Source organism: Dunckerocampus dactyliophorus, chromosome 3 (genome assembly GCF_027744805.1).
Source record: "Dunckerocampus dactyliophorus isolate RoL2022-P2 chromosome 3, RoL_Ddac_1.1, whole genome shotgun sequence".
In the NCBI taxonomy this organism is placed as follows: Eukaryota; Metazoa; Chordata; class Actinopteri; order Syngnathiformes; family Syngnathidae; genus Dunckerocampus; species Dunckerocampus dactyliophorus.
In genome coordinates, this window is record NC_072821.1 from 5,469,213 (window position 1) to 5,486,221 (window position 17,009).

The window sequence follows — 17,009 nt, forward strand, 5'->3', positions numbered from 1 at the left end:
CTTCCGCACAGGCCTTCCCTACCACCATTTTACTAGGAAGCATTATGTTTCACAGTACAACGCTGGCATGGAAACAGGACTTCAGAACATTCTCATTAAGAATAGAAATATAGATAACTAGGTAGCTATATGTTGGCGTACCATTTCATCTGTTTATATGCTACAAAAGAAAAGGCGATTTTGTGCAAGGTTATGACATCGCTTGCCTTTAAAAGCAGTCACTTAAGGATGCATTCCCCCGATTTGGACACAAACACCATACGTCCTTTTGTTCTGTGTGTGGGTGGTTAACGGAGTCACAGTAGCAAGCATGTTAGTGTGACATATTGTTTCTAAACATTTCATCTTAATTAAATAACCCTGTCTCTTTTTTTAATCCTTCATAACGCTATAGACATGACAGCAAGATTCACTGAATCCGATGAAAGGTTTGTTTCGTTTTGGTATTCTGTGTGCGAAGCCTCCTCATGGCTCCGGAAAGACAGTCAACAGCGAGGCCGCCACGGGTCAGGGAGCAAACACCTTTCCTTGTCGGCCAGATGCCTGACTGACACATTACGTGTGGGCGCACCCCCCGTCCACTATAATATAACTCCTATGACCCTGTCCCTACTGCACTGATGTGGACAATTGCAGCAAACGGAAGCTTGCTGCTTGCTTCCTGCCCGGCAGCGACTTCTTACTCCAGACTTCACATCTTAATTATGTCATTTTTTATAGCGTTCAGTGGGCGTTTTAGCAGCAATACTGAGGGCATAGATATTAATGTGTGGGGAAACTGATGCGCCCGGTTGCAATTGAATGTGTTATCAGTTCATTTAGCTAGCTTGGCAGGATATTATCACTCTCATCTGTGTATTTTCATGCACTCGTCGCTAGCGGCTTTATATTTATTTAAGCATGACAGTGTAGTGCTGTAGTAAAGAACCGCATAAACCCAGGCGGGTTGAGACCAGGCTACTGTCAGCCGCAACTTTAAGTTACTTTGTGGAGTGAAAAATACCTTAGCTTTTGCTTTAATAGTCAAATTGCTTTTATACACATAAGAATGTGGATACAAATACTAGTTTTAAAGCTCCCCTGTAATGCAAAATTGACTTTTTTAATGGTGGTTCTAACAGTAATGTGTGGTAGAGCACCAAACATGAGAAACATCTATCATCTGCCTCACTTTTGAGAGAAGAAACGCCCAATCTTTTGAAGTTCTGGGGTTTTTATGACATCATGAAGGACATGATACCACTTCTGATCCACCCGTATCGACATCGACCCGTCCACCACTTTGCAAAGGACAGCTTTGTATTTTTTTTTAACAGGCTTCGCCGCACATCTTAAAAAGTTCTGCCAACTCTCCTGTCAGTCAGCTACAGACGTGGGAGCTGTTTTTCTTCAGTGAATAGGCTAACCTGCTGTTGCTGTTCAAAATGTGAGTGTAATGTTAGCACTGTAGCTAACATAGCTACGCTAGTGTTACAAACATTTGTGTCCTGTCCCACTCCTTAATGTTATTGGTCCATGGTCTATATATATATATATATATATAGTATCTTTTATGTGGGACTACATTTTTGACCACGCACTTGCAATACACTATTGTGAGACTTCTTGTTGAAAAATCGTATAATGTGAGACCAAATGATAACAGACACAGTAGCTTTGTAATTGTGAAAACGTTCTCACTCAGGCTGCATGTGACTGGCTTTTTCACATATTTGTGACTGCCTTTTATCACTGGTGTAAACCACCCCCCCCCATGCACACGCACACACACATCCTTTCAGTGGCATTTAACAGATGGTTGTGGTCAGTGCTGCTGCTGCTGCACGGCTGCTGAAGCTTTAATGAAGCACCCTTTGTGGAGGTTTTGCGTTTTTTTACAAGACTTGCAGCACTTGAGAACTTTCCAACTGACTAATCAGAATTTAGCCACGGCGCTACCCTCGTGTGCCGCTCTCTCTCCCGCCCATTAACTGTTTTAAAGGTAGAGGTTAATGCCGAGCAAGGTGGGAACAACACGAAAAGAGAGGAAGTGCAGCATCTGCGCAGGAACCGTGGCATCCGGGTGGGTTTGGAGGAGGAGGAGGAGGAGGGTGTGGTGTCTGAACTCTGACCTTAAACAGAGGCTATAGGTCAAACAGGAAGATATAGTGCGGCTGTGTTGCAACTTGCAAGCCATCCAATGTCATGGCAGTCACTGTAATTTTCTTAGACGGATGTGTCCCCACCCAGTGAACCTAACGTGCCTCAGCAGGAGCTAATAGAAGGAAAGATGCATGAAGGGAGAGGAATAGGGGTTGGCATTCTTGCGGTATTCGACAGTCATATTCATTACTTTATATTGTGTATTTTTTACATCTTGAAGCAGTCAATGCATTATTAAATGTAGTGCTTGGTAGCAGCCACCAGAGGGTGTACTTCATTCTGACCCAATTAGTTTGTAGCCTTAACAGGCTGAAAGAAGTAATCACAAAAAGAAGGAATTTTGGTACAGAAATTGTTTGAACTTTTCCTGACATCGTTGGGAGATTTTTCTGGTATTTGGAGACGCGGCACGCCGTGCCTCTCCTGGAGTCACCACCTCGCCGATTAGCGTGTCACGGGCTGCGATTACATAGCTACAGCGCGCTTGTCGTTATGAAACATATTGCGATGCTTCTTTAATTATTTTACTGCGCATGAACTTGATTCAGAGTCGACTCCAAACTTCCTCGCCCTTTTGTTCTCTCCCGTGCAGTGAGACTCACTGCATACACTAGCCTACCTCTCCCTCCCTTGCTCATCCAATCGGCAGTCACAACCCAGTCTAGATGCCTTCATGGACTTGCAGTGAGTCAGATATTTCACATTCTTCTGCGCATTTCCCCTACTTCAGTTTAAAACTAAAATCACCGCGCCCGATGAATGGAGCCGCAAAAAGGAGGCTGATGACCCGCGGGTTGCCGACCCCTTGCCAATACACAAGAAGGGGAACAATGCCCTTTTCTGTGTACCTTGGAGGCAGTTTCAATCAATTTTGGAAGCGTGCCTCCAATTAAAAGCTTCCTCTGTTAGTATCATCCCTTTACCTCGGTTACACTCTTCCACAGCTATTTGCTCCTCAGCAGGGGAGCTTGGACCCCGACGTTGCCGGGGATCTCGTAATACCACGCATTTTAACAGGCAGATCAAAGAGTGCCAGTGTGCCTAATGTGGAATTACGTGGAGACATGCAACTCGGCAGCTTCACCTCACTCTACCTCACTCCACCGCCAGCACGGCGTATGCTCCATTAGGGTCCTCAAACGCATTGCTCATTTTCCTGCAAGCGCTCCCATGGGCTAAGAGGCAATTATGCAGCAGTGTGGCATAATATTTCATTTTCTTCACATCCATGTTGGCCGGTAAGAGCTTCATGAAGAATAGGATAGGCTGCTAACAACTTCAACTGAGCAGAGGGAGGCGGAGAGGGCAGGTTCTCAAGGGCACGGTGGTTCATGACGAGTATCGCTTCACGGGGGGATGAAAGGGTACGAGCGCATACTTGTTTAGGTCAGGCGGTGATATGAGGTGATATACAACATGGATATTAGCATAGAAGAAAATCAAAATGAAATATCATGGATTTTTAAAATGGTTGTAGTAGAGGACTCCACGGTGTAGGCCACAGTTTACCTCAAACAGAATGAAGGGTACAGAAATTGGTAGATGTCTCACATCACTGGTTAAAAAGATCAGTACCTTGCACAAACAGATGTTCAGTCACATCAGTGTGATGTAGTGACCTTTCATGGAGTACGGCGATTGGCAAGGCCTTCCGCAGAGTTCCCCTTTCTCAAAGTCACGTAAAAGACAATCTTTGTTTGTAGGGATGCTCTGATCGATCGGCCACCGATCAGTACCGGCCGATTTTTGTGAAAAATCATGTGATCGTCTTGTGCCGATAAATGCCTTTCAACGCTGATCACCTGTGGCACGTACTACTGCAGACCGCAGCGATCCATGAGTGCAGTGTAGTGTCTTGTCCTAATTACCGTCTTGGGCGTCGTGCTCTTCCCTCCCACTTTCCTTCACAGTGCGCAGGCGTGCCAAAACAAAACCAATCATGTCTGCCGTGTGGAACATAATTACCAACACATGCCACGATAACTGTCTTCCGGGGGCAGCACGTTGAAAAGCATTTGAAGAACAAACACAAGCACTTGACGGAGTATGGTGAGTTTTCGAGGCTCACCATGTGATTATCAGTCAGACGGCAGCTAACGCGGCCATGTGGACACTCGCCCGTATGTGCAGGACAGTCTAAAAGCAAATAACCTGAAAAATACTTGAATTCATCGGATGAGATGAGGAGCGTTTCTCAGCGGTGGAAGACACCGGGTTCACCTGGAAGCACTGCTAGCGCTCCACCAACGTACGCTCACATCCAGAGTCTGGTTAAAGAACCTTTTAAGTTTTTAACTCATGTATGTTCTCTTGAAAAAGTAAGTCAAATATGCTTTTGTCTAAATTAAGGTGATTTTATGGTTCCTTTTTTCATATTATGTGGCCAACAGCACTTATCATAAATGAATTGAAAAATGTATAATTAAGGCATGTGACCGGTATCGGCATGGACCAATTTCAGCCCTGGATGATCGATATAGGAATTGGCAGCATAAGACCACATTTTTTCAGTGTCGCTGTTCTGTATACAAGAGAATAGGGGGGACGTCCCGGAAATTTGACACCCGGGGAGGGAGTATCAGAGCTAGCTGTAACAGAAGCCGGACGATGCCTGTCTGAGAGAAAATAGGGGTTTCCTGTTGTGTTGGAGGCAATTGTCCCCGTCCAGCAATAATTTTACATGCACCACCAGATGTCCCTGATGTAATCGAATGATATGATTGCTGGATGCATGCCGCTGCGTGAAAGTCCACAGAGTTGCGTGAATATCCGATTTCACTAGGTTCTTTGTAAAAGGCACAGGCGGATAAATACCGCGTGTTCTGTCATGGCTCTGCGGTGACGAAGGTAGAGTAAATCTTTCTCCACCACATCTATTCGGGACCCCTCTCAGGAAATGTATCGTATCCCCCGAGTGGAGTTTAGATGAGGTGATCTAAGAGAGGGAAGTCTTGGCATCCCTACTTAGACTAACGTTTCCTCAGCTTTAAATCACTACAAGGGTTGGAAACGATTGCACGTGCAACACATGTTCTTTTTATAACCCAAACAGATGTTTTTCAGGGCTTCTGCTTCTGTTTTGTTGCCAGATGTGCCCCAATAGAACTAAACCAAACAATCTGAGCAATAACATTACCGGGAGCTCTGTTCTTCTCCCTTTCAGAAATCCGATCCAACAGCCGAGGTCCTAAGGACAGCGCCTCAAAGCAGCTGCCCCTCTACGACACCCCCTACGAGCCCGCTGAGAACGGCGGAGACTCCGACCCCGAACGCTCACGCTGCCCCCGAGAGAGCCGACTGCCCCAGGATGACGAGCGACCCCCTGAAGAGTACGACCAGCCCTGGGAGTGGAAGAAGGAGAGGATTTCCAAAGCCTTTGCAGGTACAAGTAGGACGGAACTAGATTTATGAAACGGAAGCTTTTACAGGAGGCTGTTGTCAAAGTGCCGCAAAGACCAAGACGATATATGTGACATTGACAAATAATAAAACAGGACAGCGTTTCTAACTTTCACTAATAAATCTACTTTCCTAAATCACTTTTGGGCCCTGTTACCACTAAGCAGTACAGCCAGCTCACTCCTTTACGTCACTGTTTGCATTGGTGAAGGTTAGCTAGCTGCAGGGGTGCAACTATTTTGCAGTGTTATGGTATCTTAAAGGTAAAGCTAGACACAGTTCCGTACCTCGATTGGCTGACACAGAAACCTAGTAGTATTAAAGCAAGTGGAAATTTGCTTTATTAGTTGCAAAAATTGTTCAATTGCTGCCAAAATGACGCCTCAGAGCCGCTTTTGCCTTTTATTTGCTCGTGCCTTTCACACAGAACCCAGCAAAGTGGGATATTTCCATAAGTGTGTGCGCGTGGTGGTGATGTACACAGCACAGATACTTAGACGCGTGATCGTGTACAGGATACCCACCATCTACGGTGGTGGCCTAGACACAGAACTACGCCGACGTAAAGCCTCGCTAGCCTGGCTAACCTCACTCCGAATGTTCTGAACTCCTGTTTTTATGACAGTTTTGTATTGTGTTGCATAATAATAGCATAGTAGAGCCCGAACAGCGCCCCTGCTGTATGTTGACAGGTAGTGCACCCCGTTCATCAAATGTCACATTTGGCCTGATTGTATAGTTGCAAGCTAAACGGGACCGTACCATTTAGTGGAAACGGGGCTACTGACAGTGGATTTTACTACAAAATTCCGCCAATGTGACCCTTTTAACCTCTTTCCATTTCCTCTTCTGCTTCACTAACACGTCTCCCACTTTTAACCACCGATTACTTTGACTCCCAGTCTGAGGCTGCCGCCGCCTTTTATCTCCTTTGTTTCTTTCCTCAGCATCTGCCGCCATGTTTGTTCACAGGTGTCTACTCTACTCCGTGCCGCTGTCCTCCAACAGTATGTTGTTAAGGACAGGATGGCTAAGGCAGCCATAACATCACACAGGGCTGTTCTACACAACGTTATTTCAAATTTCAAATATATTGTGATATTTAATCACCTCATCCCTCTCTATATATTTTGTCTGTTTGTTTGTATCCTTGAACAGCTCTGCTTTGTTATGACTGCATTAGCTACGAGGGCTCTGTAAGTGGCACTGGATCACTTCCCCAAAGAAGAAAGGACTGCAACTCTAAATCCCTCACAGGTACCGAACATGCGACTGGGCTTCTTGGGAACATTCATTCCCCTTTGCTGGCTTTTATTTTTATATGTTTTAACCAGAAATGATGTGCTGAATTTAGGATTTTAAGTAACCTGCCATCAGGTTGTGCTGTTTTTACCTCCCTGTGAATGCAATGCACTAACAGGATGAGAAAAGGTCGCCTTCTTGATGTGAAAAAGAGCTGGCTGTGAATATTTACATGACTGGGATGACATTATCAGGAGGCTACCGAGGCACTGTGGTGCAACAATTGTGGGAATATTACACATTCTCATTAGAATCATGTCATATTCTATTGATTTTCACACATCTGAAGGCTCGTGTACTTTGAAACATTACTTACCATTAATTACCATTAGTGTAGTTCAAGGAAAGCTGCAGTTTTTTTTTACTTTTACCCATCATCCACAAGCCATATGTGAAACATGAACACATATTTCTTTCCCTTTTCTGTGCATTCTAACAAGAGGAAAGCAGTTAGTATGAGCCAGCTAGCATTGCACCTCATGGGAGGTACCTATTTCGACTATAAAACCCTTTATATACATACTGTGATCATGCATTAATAACAAGTACATGATGATAACATGTAATACTGATGCCGTATTTTGATGATTCAAAACATTACCGGAACTTCTTTCCGAGGCGCATTGATTTGACATAGCCCGTAGGAGCTAACGCGACTTCCGTCGACAACGGCAGCATAGAAACAGCGACGACACTCGCGATGCCCGCTCTCACTGGGATGGCCGTGTCTTCCAGCACTCGACTTGTGCTCCAGTCCGCAGGTTAAAAAAATGCTGACAGCAAACGAGCATTTTGTTGAGTCTTCGTAGCCAAATTGAGAGCCAGTAGTATCCACTCTTCCGTCGGTCCCTTTGCAGTGGCTTGAGGCGTTGTGAGTGACGCTGAGACGAGCGAGGAGTTGTGTTACTCCGCCAGATAAATAGTTTTATGTGTTAGCTAATATCGCTGTACCTTGGTTAATATTCAGGTCGGTTATGTAAATGGAACACGGTGCCTCCCTTGACATGCAATGTCAGCCGGCTCATGCTAACTCGTTCTCTTTTGTTAGAACGCACAGAAAAGGGAAATAAATATGTGTTCATGTTTCACAGAAGGATTGTGGATGATGGGCAAAATTCCGTAAAAAAGTGCAAGGACTTTAAATCAGAGCACATCCTCCTGATAATTTCATTGCCAATTAATAATAAAGTAGCTTTGTTAATTTGGTTGTGTGCCTGCTAGCTACTTTTTTTAATGAATACACAATGAAAGGAATATTTACATCATATCACAGTGGGACCCCTGAATTCAAACACCCTTTATGTCGTAAAATTTGGTAGCAGCCAATCGAAATTAGCCTCCACAGTTGCACAAAAACACAGCGGCCAAACTGTCATGCTGGATCACACAAAACACCAGCTTCCATCCTTTTTTTGCCAATTAGCGCATCTGTTTTGCTTGTTGTTTGCATTATTTTCTGACATGCATTGCAAAGAAAGGGACAGCATCAACAAGGGATGTTAAGAAAAGAAGAAACACGTCGGGATGTCCGATAATATTGGCCCGCCCATAGATCATATAGAATCATACAAAAAATTAATAATAATAATAAAAAAGTTGGCTACTTCGCGGATTTCACTTACCGCGGTCTATTTTGGGAACACAATGACAAAGGGCAATGACTGGAAAGTGTCACATTTGTCTCTTTGTCATTTCTCTTCTCCACCTACAGTAAATAGTCGCACTGACTGCTAATGAGAAACCGCTGCGCACGCATTCCAGCGACTGCAAGGCACAGCTGCACATCGCGCCAAACAGGAAACAGAAAACCAAAATAAGAGAACAAAGCCGGAAACAACGTGAAAGGTCCAACCTGTCTTGCGGCACATTATGATTATGATCTTATTAAATTAATCCAGAGTTGTTCTTATGCAGATATTTGAGCCACACTGAAATGTTTCTTTCCAAACTGTAGGTTGCCAGCATCATTTAATTGGATTTTATTGTAGTTATTGAAGTTGGGTATTGGTCAAATATTTTTTAAAATGACTTTCATTGAGACAAAATGTTTAAAATATGGCACTTTTTCGCTAACTTGCATTGCATATTGCAGTGTTGGCGTGTGAAATACATCCAATGGCAGAAGCATAATGTGTTCATTACACAACATTAGTTTGAGGCAGGAGCTTCTGCCTGAATCGGTATCGGTAACGAAGTGCTGGACAATATCGGACATCGGTAAGAAAGCCAATATCGAGCATGTCTACACACGAGGTTAGCGGACTCGGGTTGCAAGCCATCCTGTACGACTCCGGTGTTACACGGCCGCTAGCGGACCTTCAGCGTCATCACTCGTTGCGTTTTTAGATTACATTAGTGGCTAACTTCTTCGTACACACTGATGTTAAACTGTTACTTAAAACATCGCCTGCGCGTTTAGAATGAAAGTATCAGTGGTTTGACCTTCAAGGTTCCACTGTCTAATGCCAGGTGACACATTTGAATAGTTTCCATTGCAGATGTCCCGTCCCAGCAGCGGGGTGGCAGATGTGAGAGTAAGTTGGTTTTTGTTTTTACTTTCATCACGACTACCTTTCATCCTCACCACCACAGGGTTTCACTCGGACTTGCCGTGTGTGAGTTTGTCTTCTATCCGTAAGCAATCTGCATGAATATCATTTTGGGGAGGTTGCGGATAACAGAAAGGCCTCCTGGGGAGAGTTGGTGTTTGAAGCATGCTTGCAGATAATGGCACTCGTCCTGGCTCCTCTCTCAAAGACGGAAGAAAGATGCTAATGTCCTTTTGAATTGGTTGGAAGTATTCCACCAAGTCACCACTGGTGCAGCAATTACACGGTGTATGGTGTACTTGTCATATTTACTGCATTCATAGTCACGCCTCTGACCAGAAGTTCAGCTGTGCGCAGATAAAAGCTGCAGGGTTTGTTGACTGACGCGTCCGCATTCAAAGCCTTTTGTTAAAGTCACTATCTTTTCAAATTATGATTATTATTATTATTATGGTTGCGTTTTCCTTAGATGTCACTTAAGGAAGAAAGCTGCTGCGCAAAAGCACTTTCATTCACCTGTGCTGTTCTCCTTCCTATATGGAGGACGCTAACAAACAGGACTTGTCATCTGAGGTGTTGAACGTCCTTTTAGATCCATACATCAAGGAGACTTTCTTTATGCGTTTCAAAGCCTGGTGCAGCTGCTGTAATTCCTCTGCAATAGCAAAGATCTCATTTCCAGTGTCAAGCGGTACATCGTGATTCACTACCTACGAGGCAGACACTTCCGTGTGGTTCACCATTCAAGACTATAACGCTTGTTCATTAAGACATGGTGTTGTGATGATCATGTGAAGTTTTGGCAATGCTATTCTGATTACGTGTAACTACAGCGTAACTCAGTAGGGTGCAGACCTCCACCAAGGCCACACAACTAAAAGAAAATTGCTTTTTTGTCCATCTGGTTGCTACTTTGCAGGCTACTTCAGGTTCACGGAGGATGCATTATGATAATGGGGGATATATATCCCCATATTCTTTCCACAAAGTGAGTTTAGACCAAGTCGAGGTCACGTATGCGTGTGAAGTTGTTTCATTAAAATTAAAAATTACAGAAAAATAGCCGCTAAAATAAAATAGACCATTCTGTTTTTGAAATAAATATAGCAAAAGTAAAATATAATCATCAATCTTCTTTACAACAAGCCTTTATGCTCCAATCCTCAGCTAATACCAAAAGCACAAAAGAACAACATATGAAGTAAAGCGCTTCGTTTAAGAGGACATTTTTAAAAGTCAGCAGCAACTCAAAAATACTTTACTTTTACAGTATTATTTTTTTTAGAAAGCAGAACCTTGTAGGAGAGACAAAAAAGTGAGTAAAAACACCTTCTTTACGCTTAGAACTACACATGAGCTTCATTCTTAGTTTGTTCATTTCACATTGGCCATCCCTTCATCAAAATAAAAATAATTTTCATAATTTATCTTGGCTAGCGCCTGTCAAAGTCTAGACAGCGTAATAATTACATCCAGACTCGCCTCCAGCCTCCACCTTTTGTCTTGTTTATCACACGCTGTTCTTCCATCACACGTTCTGGCACACTGACAGGTAAGTGACCGAGTAGCTCGAAAAAGTAGCTAGATTTTGTCGCAGGTCACTTTTGAGAAAATGAGAAAATGTGTCGCCAAGAGGTTTGGGAATGTCGGCAGATTGAGCACGGAGGGGGTCGGGGCAGCAGCCTCGCTCAGGAGCGCTGACACGCACGGCAGAGCGAGACACACCAAGAGAACAGCACAAATCCAGTCTGTATCGATATGAATGATATGTTTCTTTTTGATATCGTGCTTAAAAGAAATAACGATATTTACCAAATATTGATATATCACCTGTAATAGTCCTTGCGCCGAAACGGAAATCCATTTCGTATTTTTTGTGTAATGTTGCTAACTAGTTACAGTAGCAGTGAAATGTTTTTAGACACACTTACTCACACTAATGAATGAGAAGTTGCGTCCAAACCTTTGACAGTGGCCGTGTTGTATGTGGTGTAATAGTTTTGGGCAATGCCCGGGTATCATACCACCTCATTGCTTTTCTGTGCTTTGTTCTTCTTGCTGGGAAACTTACATTTTTGGCTGAGAATAGTCAGCTTAAAGGAAAACATGCGGTGCATTTAGCCTTGATTTACCCTGCATGGGAAAGTCAAGTCAATTGTATTTACAGTATATAGAGTAGCTAGGGATGGGTATCGTTTCATTTTATCTGAAATCGGTACTTTTAAAAAAGGAAAACATCAAATCTGGCCAAAAACAATGCTTTTTTGTTTTTATGGAGTTTTGTGACATGCAAGATGAACAGAATAGTAATTTAAATACAGTGTTCCCTCGTTTATCCCGGGGGATAGGTTCCCAGAATAGCCCGCAATAAGTGAAATCAGCCAAGTAGCCAACTTCATTTTTTTTACAATGATTATATATGTTTTCAGCCTGCAAAGCCTTACACTTGATGCACTTTTCTCAGACAGGCATTGACATTTTCTCACATTTCTCTCTTGTTTAAACACTCTCAAAAATGTTCAACCCTTGTTTGAATTTTAATGATCAACCTCCAGGTCGGGCAGAAGAAATTAAGTCACTCACGTGCATTTCACTCCTGTGACCGTGCCTTTTCATCCTGGTGCCGTTCAGCTGTACTTTAGCGTTTTTGTGTCCTTGTTAAAACAGATTGCTGCAGTCCTCCTCCTTCGAACCAAAGATTCATTTACAAGCTAGCGATGACACAGGAGACACGGCAGGGGGGCACCAAGGAGATTGATTGACAATGGTCTACAGCCAATCAGGACGCAGACAACAGACGAGAGAGGGAGGGAAGAGAAAGAGACACTCAGCTTCCCACAATGCAATTCTTTTCAAACGGCCAGGCTCGGCCTGTAACAGTAATACTTTTTTTTTTTTTCTTAAAGCACAAAAAAAAAATCAGCGAAATAAAATGATAGTTAAGTTATTAATTCACCAATATGAAATAAAATTCACAACAAATCATTTATTATTTATCATAAGAAAAAATGTTCTATGTGGTTCTGGTCACTAGGCGTCACTAATGTTGCATTGATGAGACAAGACAGGACATTACGTTACCTTCACACTGCATGGACTCAGCCATGGCATGTCCGACATGATAGAGTGAAAAAAAGTGTGGAAGTGGTACGTTTTTGGCTTCTTACTTTGTCCTTCTTCCCCACTCCATTTGAAACAGTTTCTTAAGTTCAGAGTAAGTCAATTGGAGAGGCTAACTGGCAGCCGCCTCTTATGTCTCCGCAGTGATACCTTAGCCAGCGCAATGTGGTGTTAACAAAGAATAACAGGAGTGTAAAGGTGACTATAGGGGTGTTATTTCATGTCTATAGAGCTCTAATAATGTTTAAAAATGTTTTCTATGCTTTAACTACGAAAATATTCTGTTTATTAATATTGAATCCTACATTGCGGAAACTCACTTAACGCGGTCTGGTGTGGAACCAATTAACTGCGATAAGCAAGGGACGGCTGGACTAGAAATGTAAACTAGATGTGCAAAACGACAGGATGGTCACTTCTGTCAACGCTGTCTAACTCGCGGTGCAATCTAAGAAGTGTCACAATGATAATTTAACACGTGAATGATGCCAAATCAGAAACCTGTCCAGCTATTTATGGGCCATGGATCACTGCCCAGGGACATAATAAACACCTGATGAACATACAGTAGCTGGCCTTTTTCTAAGGTTGAGTCAGTTGTTTCTTCCAGCCTGTGTTATTAGATTTGAGTTTGAATCCGCAGTAGCGGAAGAAAGAATAGGAAGAAAAAACAATTTTGACGCACAAAAGCCTCTTTCAGCATTCACACAGTTGTTTAAAGTGTTAAAGCTCTTTGTGTGAGGCAGACTCTGCTTGCTTCTATTCCTAGCAGTGAAGTAAAGGACGCCATTGACTAACGTACGAACCACCAATTGAATTTTCATGACAGTTCCTGCAAACATCAAACCCTTCACAATTTATACACCGACATTAAATGGGGAAATGAAAATGTCCCAAACTAAATATGATGAGACTGTGGGAATAAATATCTATCATAAAATGGTCGTGAGGGAATATAGCCTTGAGATAATCCCTGCCTGCTCCCGCCCACCTGCGTTCAATACGACAATGCAGTGTGCGCAGAAAGACGATTTGTCCTCATTAATGATCAGCCAAGGAGAGCGGGATAATGCTCCTTGCTGTGGAACCTTTTTTTTTTTACTTCTCTTTATCACTGCCTGCACGTTATTCTTCACACGTGGACTATCTCCTGACAGCCACGCAATGGAATGTAAATTCCCCCGGCCTTGTTAGAGGTGTTGGGAGTCTGTGTACTTGCGCTTTTGGTTAATCACTCATCCTTGGCGTGACCCCCGCCACCAGCCTTGAGGACAGTCACACACTGTGGGCCACCACTGACTGACTGACTGACTGACTGAGGCGGTGATGGATGAGGCGGGAGGTGAAGAGTGACGAAGATGCATGATATGCGGAACAAATGAGGAAGCCTGTGTGGGAGCAAGAGGAAGTGTGCTGGCTTTTCCAATACGTATAAGTCCTCATATTCTGATTCGGAACCAGCTGGAGGCAGGGAAGATCTCCCTCTAGGAAGGAACCTAAGTGCCCAATTCCGATACATACATCTAATGTAAGGTGTCTTACCAGAATGATCAACTACTGTCACTCTAATGTAGACATCTCTCACACAGAAGTCCCGCAGAATAGTCACATTCTTGTACCTATGCCTTTTATGCAGAACTTAAAATGGGTTATTAGCCTAACCCGGGACTGCTGTACCTTGTACACAGGAAGCATCCCACTTCTATTGCAGGCCCTGATACTTCCTTCAAAGGTGGACAAATGTGATTTATGTTGAGTTTAAGCTCTCTCACTCACTATGTCCGTACTGTGGCATTATTTCCAAGCCTTGGGATTGTAAATATGCAACTGCAATGACTTAAGTAAGCAAGGCATCTTCCTTCTACCGGTACCCTAATCTAGAATCACGTGGAGTCATGCGCAACTAGTGTACCTGCAGCGTAATAATAAGTGGCAGGAGAGGTGCAGAATAAGCCCGGTTTATAATTTCACTGATTATTAGTTTCATATTTTGCACTTTGTTCTTATACGGATGTTTGTGCCACGTAGAAATGTGCAGCTTTCCAACTTGTAGGATGGCAGCCGTATTTCTTATTTGTGAATTTATTAAGACTAACCTGTCTTACATGCTGATAGCAGAATAACGTGTTCATTTAGTTGACTATTGGTCATGGTTTAGTTTCAATTGACTTTTGTTGAGGCAAAATGCTGTAATCTTTCAAAAAACACTTTACTAACAACACTAAATTCAGCACATGGCGACTTAATATATTTGCATATGATATATACATATATACAAACATGTCCCAATATGATTACACATTTTTTTTAAGGTATCCCTTAAGGCATTGCGTCTGAGCAATTTATTCGTTGGGGCGCTGCAATGACGTCACCTTCCCTCTTTTTGCTTTGGGCTCCGGGTCCTCTGTCTCTCTCTAGTGTACAGAAGCAGCATTGCAACCATTTGATATGCTTTCTATGCTGCTCCAATGAAATGGTTTTCTCAAACGCAAATGCATTACGGGAACACTTGAAAATGTTGGTTTTTTTTATATAAAACTTGTATTGGTACATGTTTCTATATTTCTGAGGTATAATGTTTGACTGTTAGCTGCTGTACGATAAGTTGAATGTTGTTTGTAAGATGAAACCGTGAGTCAGACTGTTACATTGAGTCATGACCTCCTGCAATTTCCAATAGGTTGACGAGCTCGTCGTGAGTTTATTCACAGCTCATGATTGGTTCCTGTCAAATAAAGAGCTAACTGGTCCTCATGGACTCGTGCGCGCCACAATATGACACTTTATGCCGTAGACACGTGTGGCTTATATAAGAACAAATCTGTAGTTTTTCCTCTAAATGTAGTAGGTGAGGCTTATACACCGGAATTTACGGTACATTGCAGTATTTGTCTTTTGCACAAAAAGTGTTTATTTGTGAAATGCAACCAATGGCATCGCAGAAGAAGAAGCGTAATGTGTTTAGTCATTACACGAGATGTGACCTGATATTAGCTTGAGGGAATATCAGTTGATACGGGTAATGAAGTCCTGGACAATCTCGGTATATCAGATTCTGCCAAGGCACCTCTAACGACCTCATAACTGCGACACATTTTGTGTGTGCATTTTGTGACAGTACCGCACCGAGAATTGCATGACAGCCCCACTCAAATGCCACGGGTGGCCCACAGGCCGTAGGTTCGCCACCCGTGGCATAAGCCTTCATATTTGAATAGTGGCACACACACGCTAACTTATGCCGCCACTGGAAATGTGAGTCCCAGCACAGCAGGAGCAGCCTCCAGAGCCTTTGTTACTTAATCTCCTTGCCCCCCGTGCCCGCCTTGTAAGTCCGTTCACATTGCTCCAGGCCAGCGGGGGGCACCATGCATTTAACATGGCAGATAAGAGGAGCACTGTTGCTCGCTCCCTCAGGTGTGGCTTTGCTTTTATGGATTTTTAATGAATCTTCACAGGGGCTTAACGAGCCGGAAAGTCTTAATGTCCTATAATAAATAATTGATTCGGTTACAGTCCAGCGGCGGGAGGATTCTGTCTGGTCTGGTCCTGCTGGGCGACGGCGTGCTGATAACCTTCCCGACAGACGGCCCTCTTTCTTTCAAACGTGTCCCGCCGCCGGTCTTATCTTCACTGGCACACATTGGCCACACACGACGGCGCCGTAAACCTTTTCCCTTCACAAGCTTCCTGCTCTGTCGGCTGTCACTAACTCATCTTCACCTCCCTCTTAGCAGAAAGGCCACACTTTCATCACATTTCCATTCCGGTCCTTTTGCATACAAATGCCACTCTTTGAGAAGCAGATCTCAGCTTTGAAATGGAGCTTGACTGTATAATGCCATGAATTTAGCTTGAAGAGGCTCTTCCGAAGCATTGCCGCTATTTATTTGTTCATCGGGGGAGCAGAAACGGGGCCTGATACTGTCTTCTGGGCTTTGGACCGCATAATTTGCGGTATCAACATCACAGTTTTGAATATGCATGCAATTAGCCGAGCAAATTAAGCAGAACCAAATTAAATGGCAGCGGTGCAAACAAGCAGAGCCGGTGACGGTGAGTTCAGCTGTTTTTGCAGTGATAAAGTGCTGTGTGCGCTAATGAAAAGCCCCACGGAAACAAAAGCCCGGCTTTAAAAATAGATCTTCTTGTTGTAGAACAAAGGAAAGTAAACCTAGTGTCATTTTATCGGCATTGCTGGAGTAGTGTACAAGTATGCTTGATAAAATCAATGTATGCACTGTATTTAATTGATCATTGAGCCGCCAAACACTTCCCTCAGCGATTAATGCGTCTGTTGAGTTAATCGCAGATTCTAGTCTAGTCGCCGGGTGCGTCTTCTACAAAAGCAAATAACTACCCACGTCTCTAATTAGCACCAGGTCAAAAAACAGCTCCCGTCAGTAACCCTCCACAAGACGACAGTAGCTGCATTTGATGTGTCACGAGTGGTGCTTGATCTACCTCTGCATGCGCTTTAAAATGTTGGTTGGGTGT

The 17,009-nt window shown here is 43.4% G+C and overlaps 1 protein-coding gene across 5 annotated transcripts in view; it reads left to right on the forward strand.

Moving 5' to 3' along the window:
- The window catches only part of LOC129178741 (SH2 domain-containing adapter protein F-like), a 115,745-nt gene that overhangs the window by 79,045 nt on the left and 19,691 nt on the right, over positions 1-17,009 (forward strand). For 3 of the 5 annotated variants that reach the window (XM_054771261.1, XM_054771259.1, XM_054771262.1), the window contains exons 3-4: positions 5,306-5,524; positions 6,700-6,798. In XM_054771261.1, the coding sequence (XP_054627236.1) occupies positions 5,306-5,524; positions 6,700-6,798 (318 nt within the window). The remainder of the gene's footprint in view (positions 1-5,305; positions 5,525-6,699; positions 6,799-17,009) is intronic. The other 2 variants (XM_054771260.1, XM_054771263.1) reach the window with 1 other exon arrangement.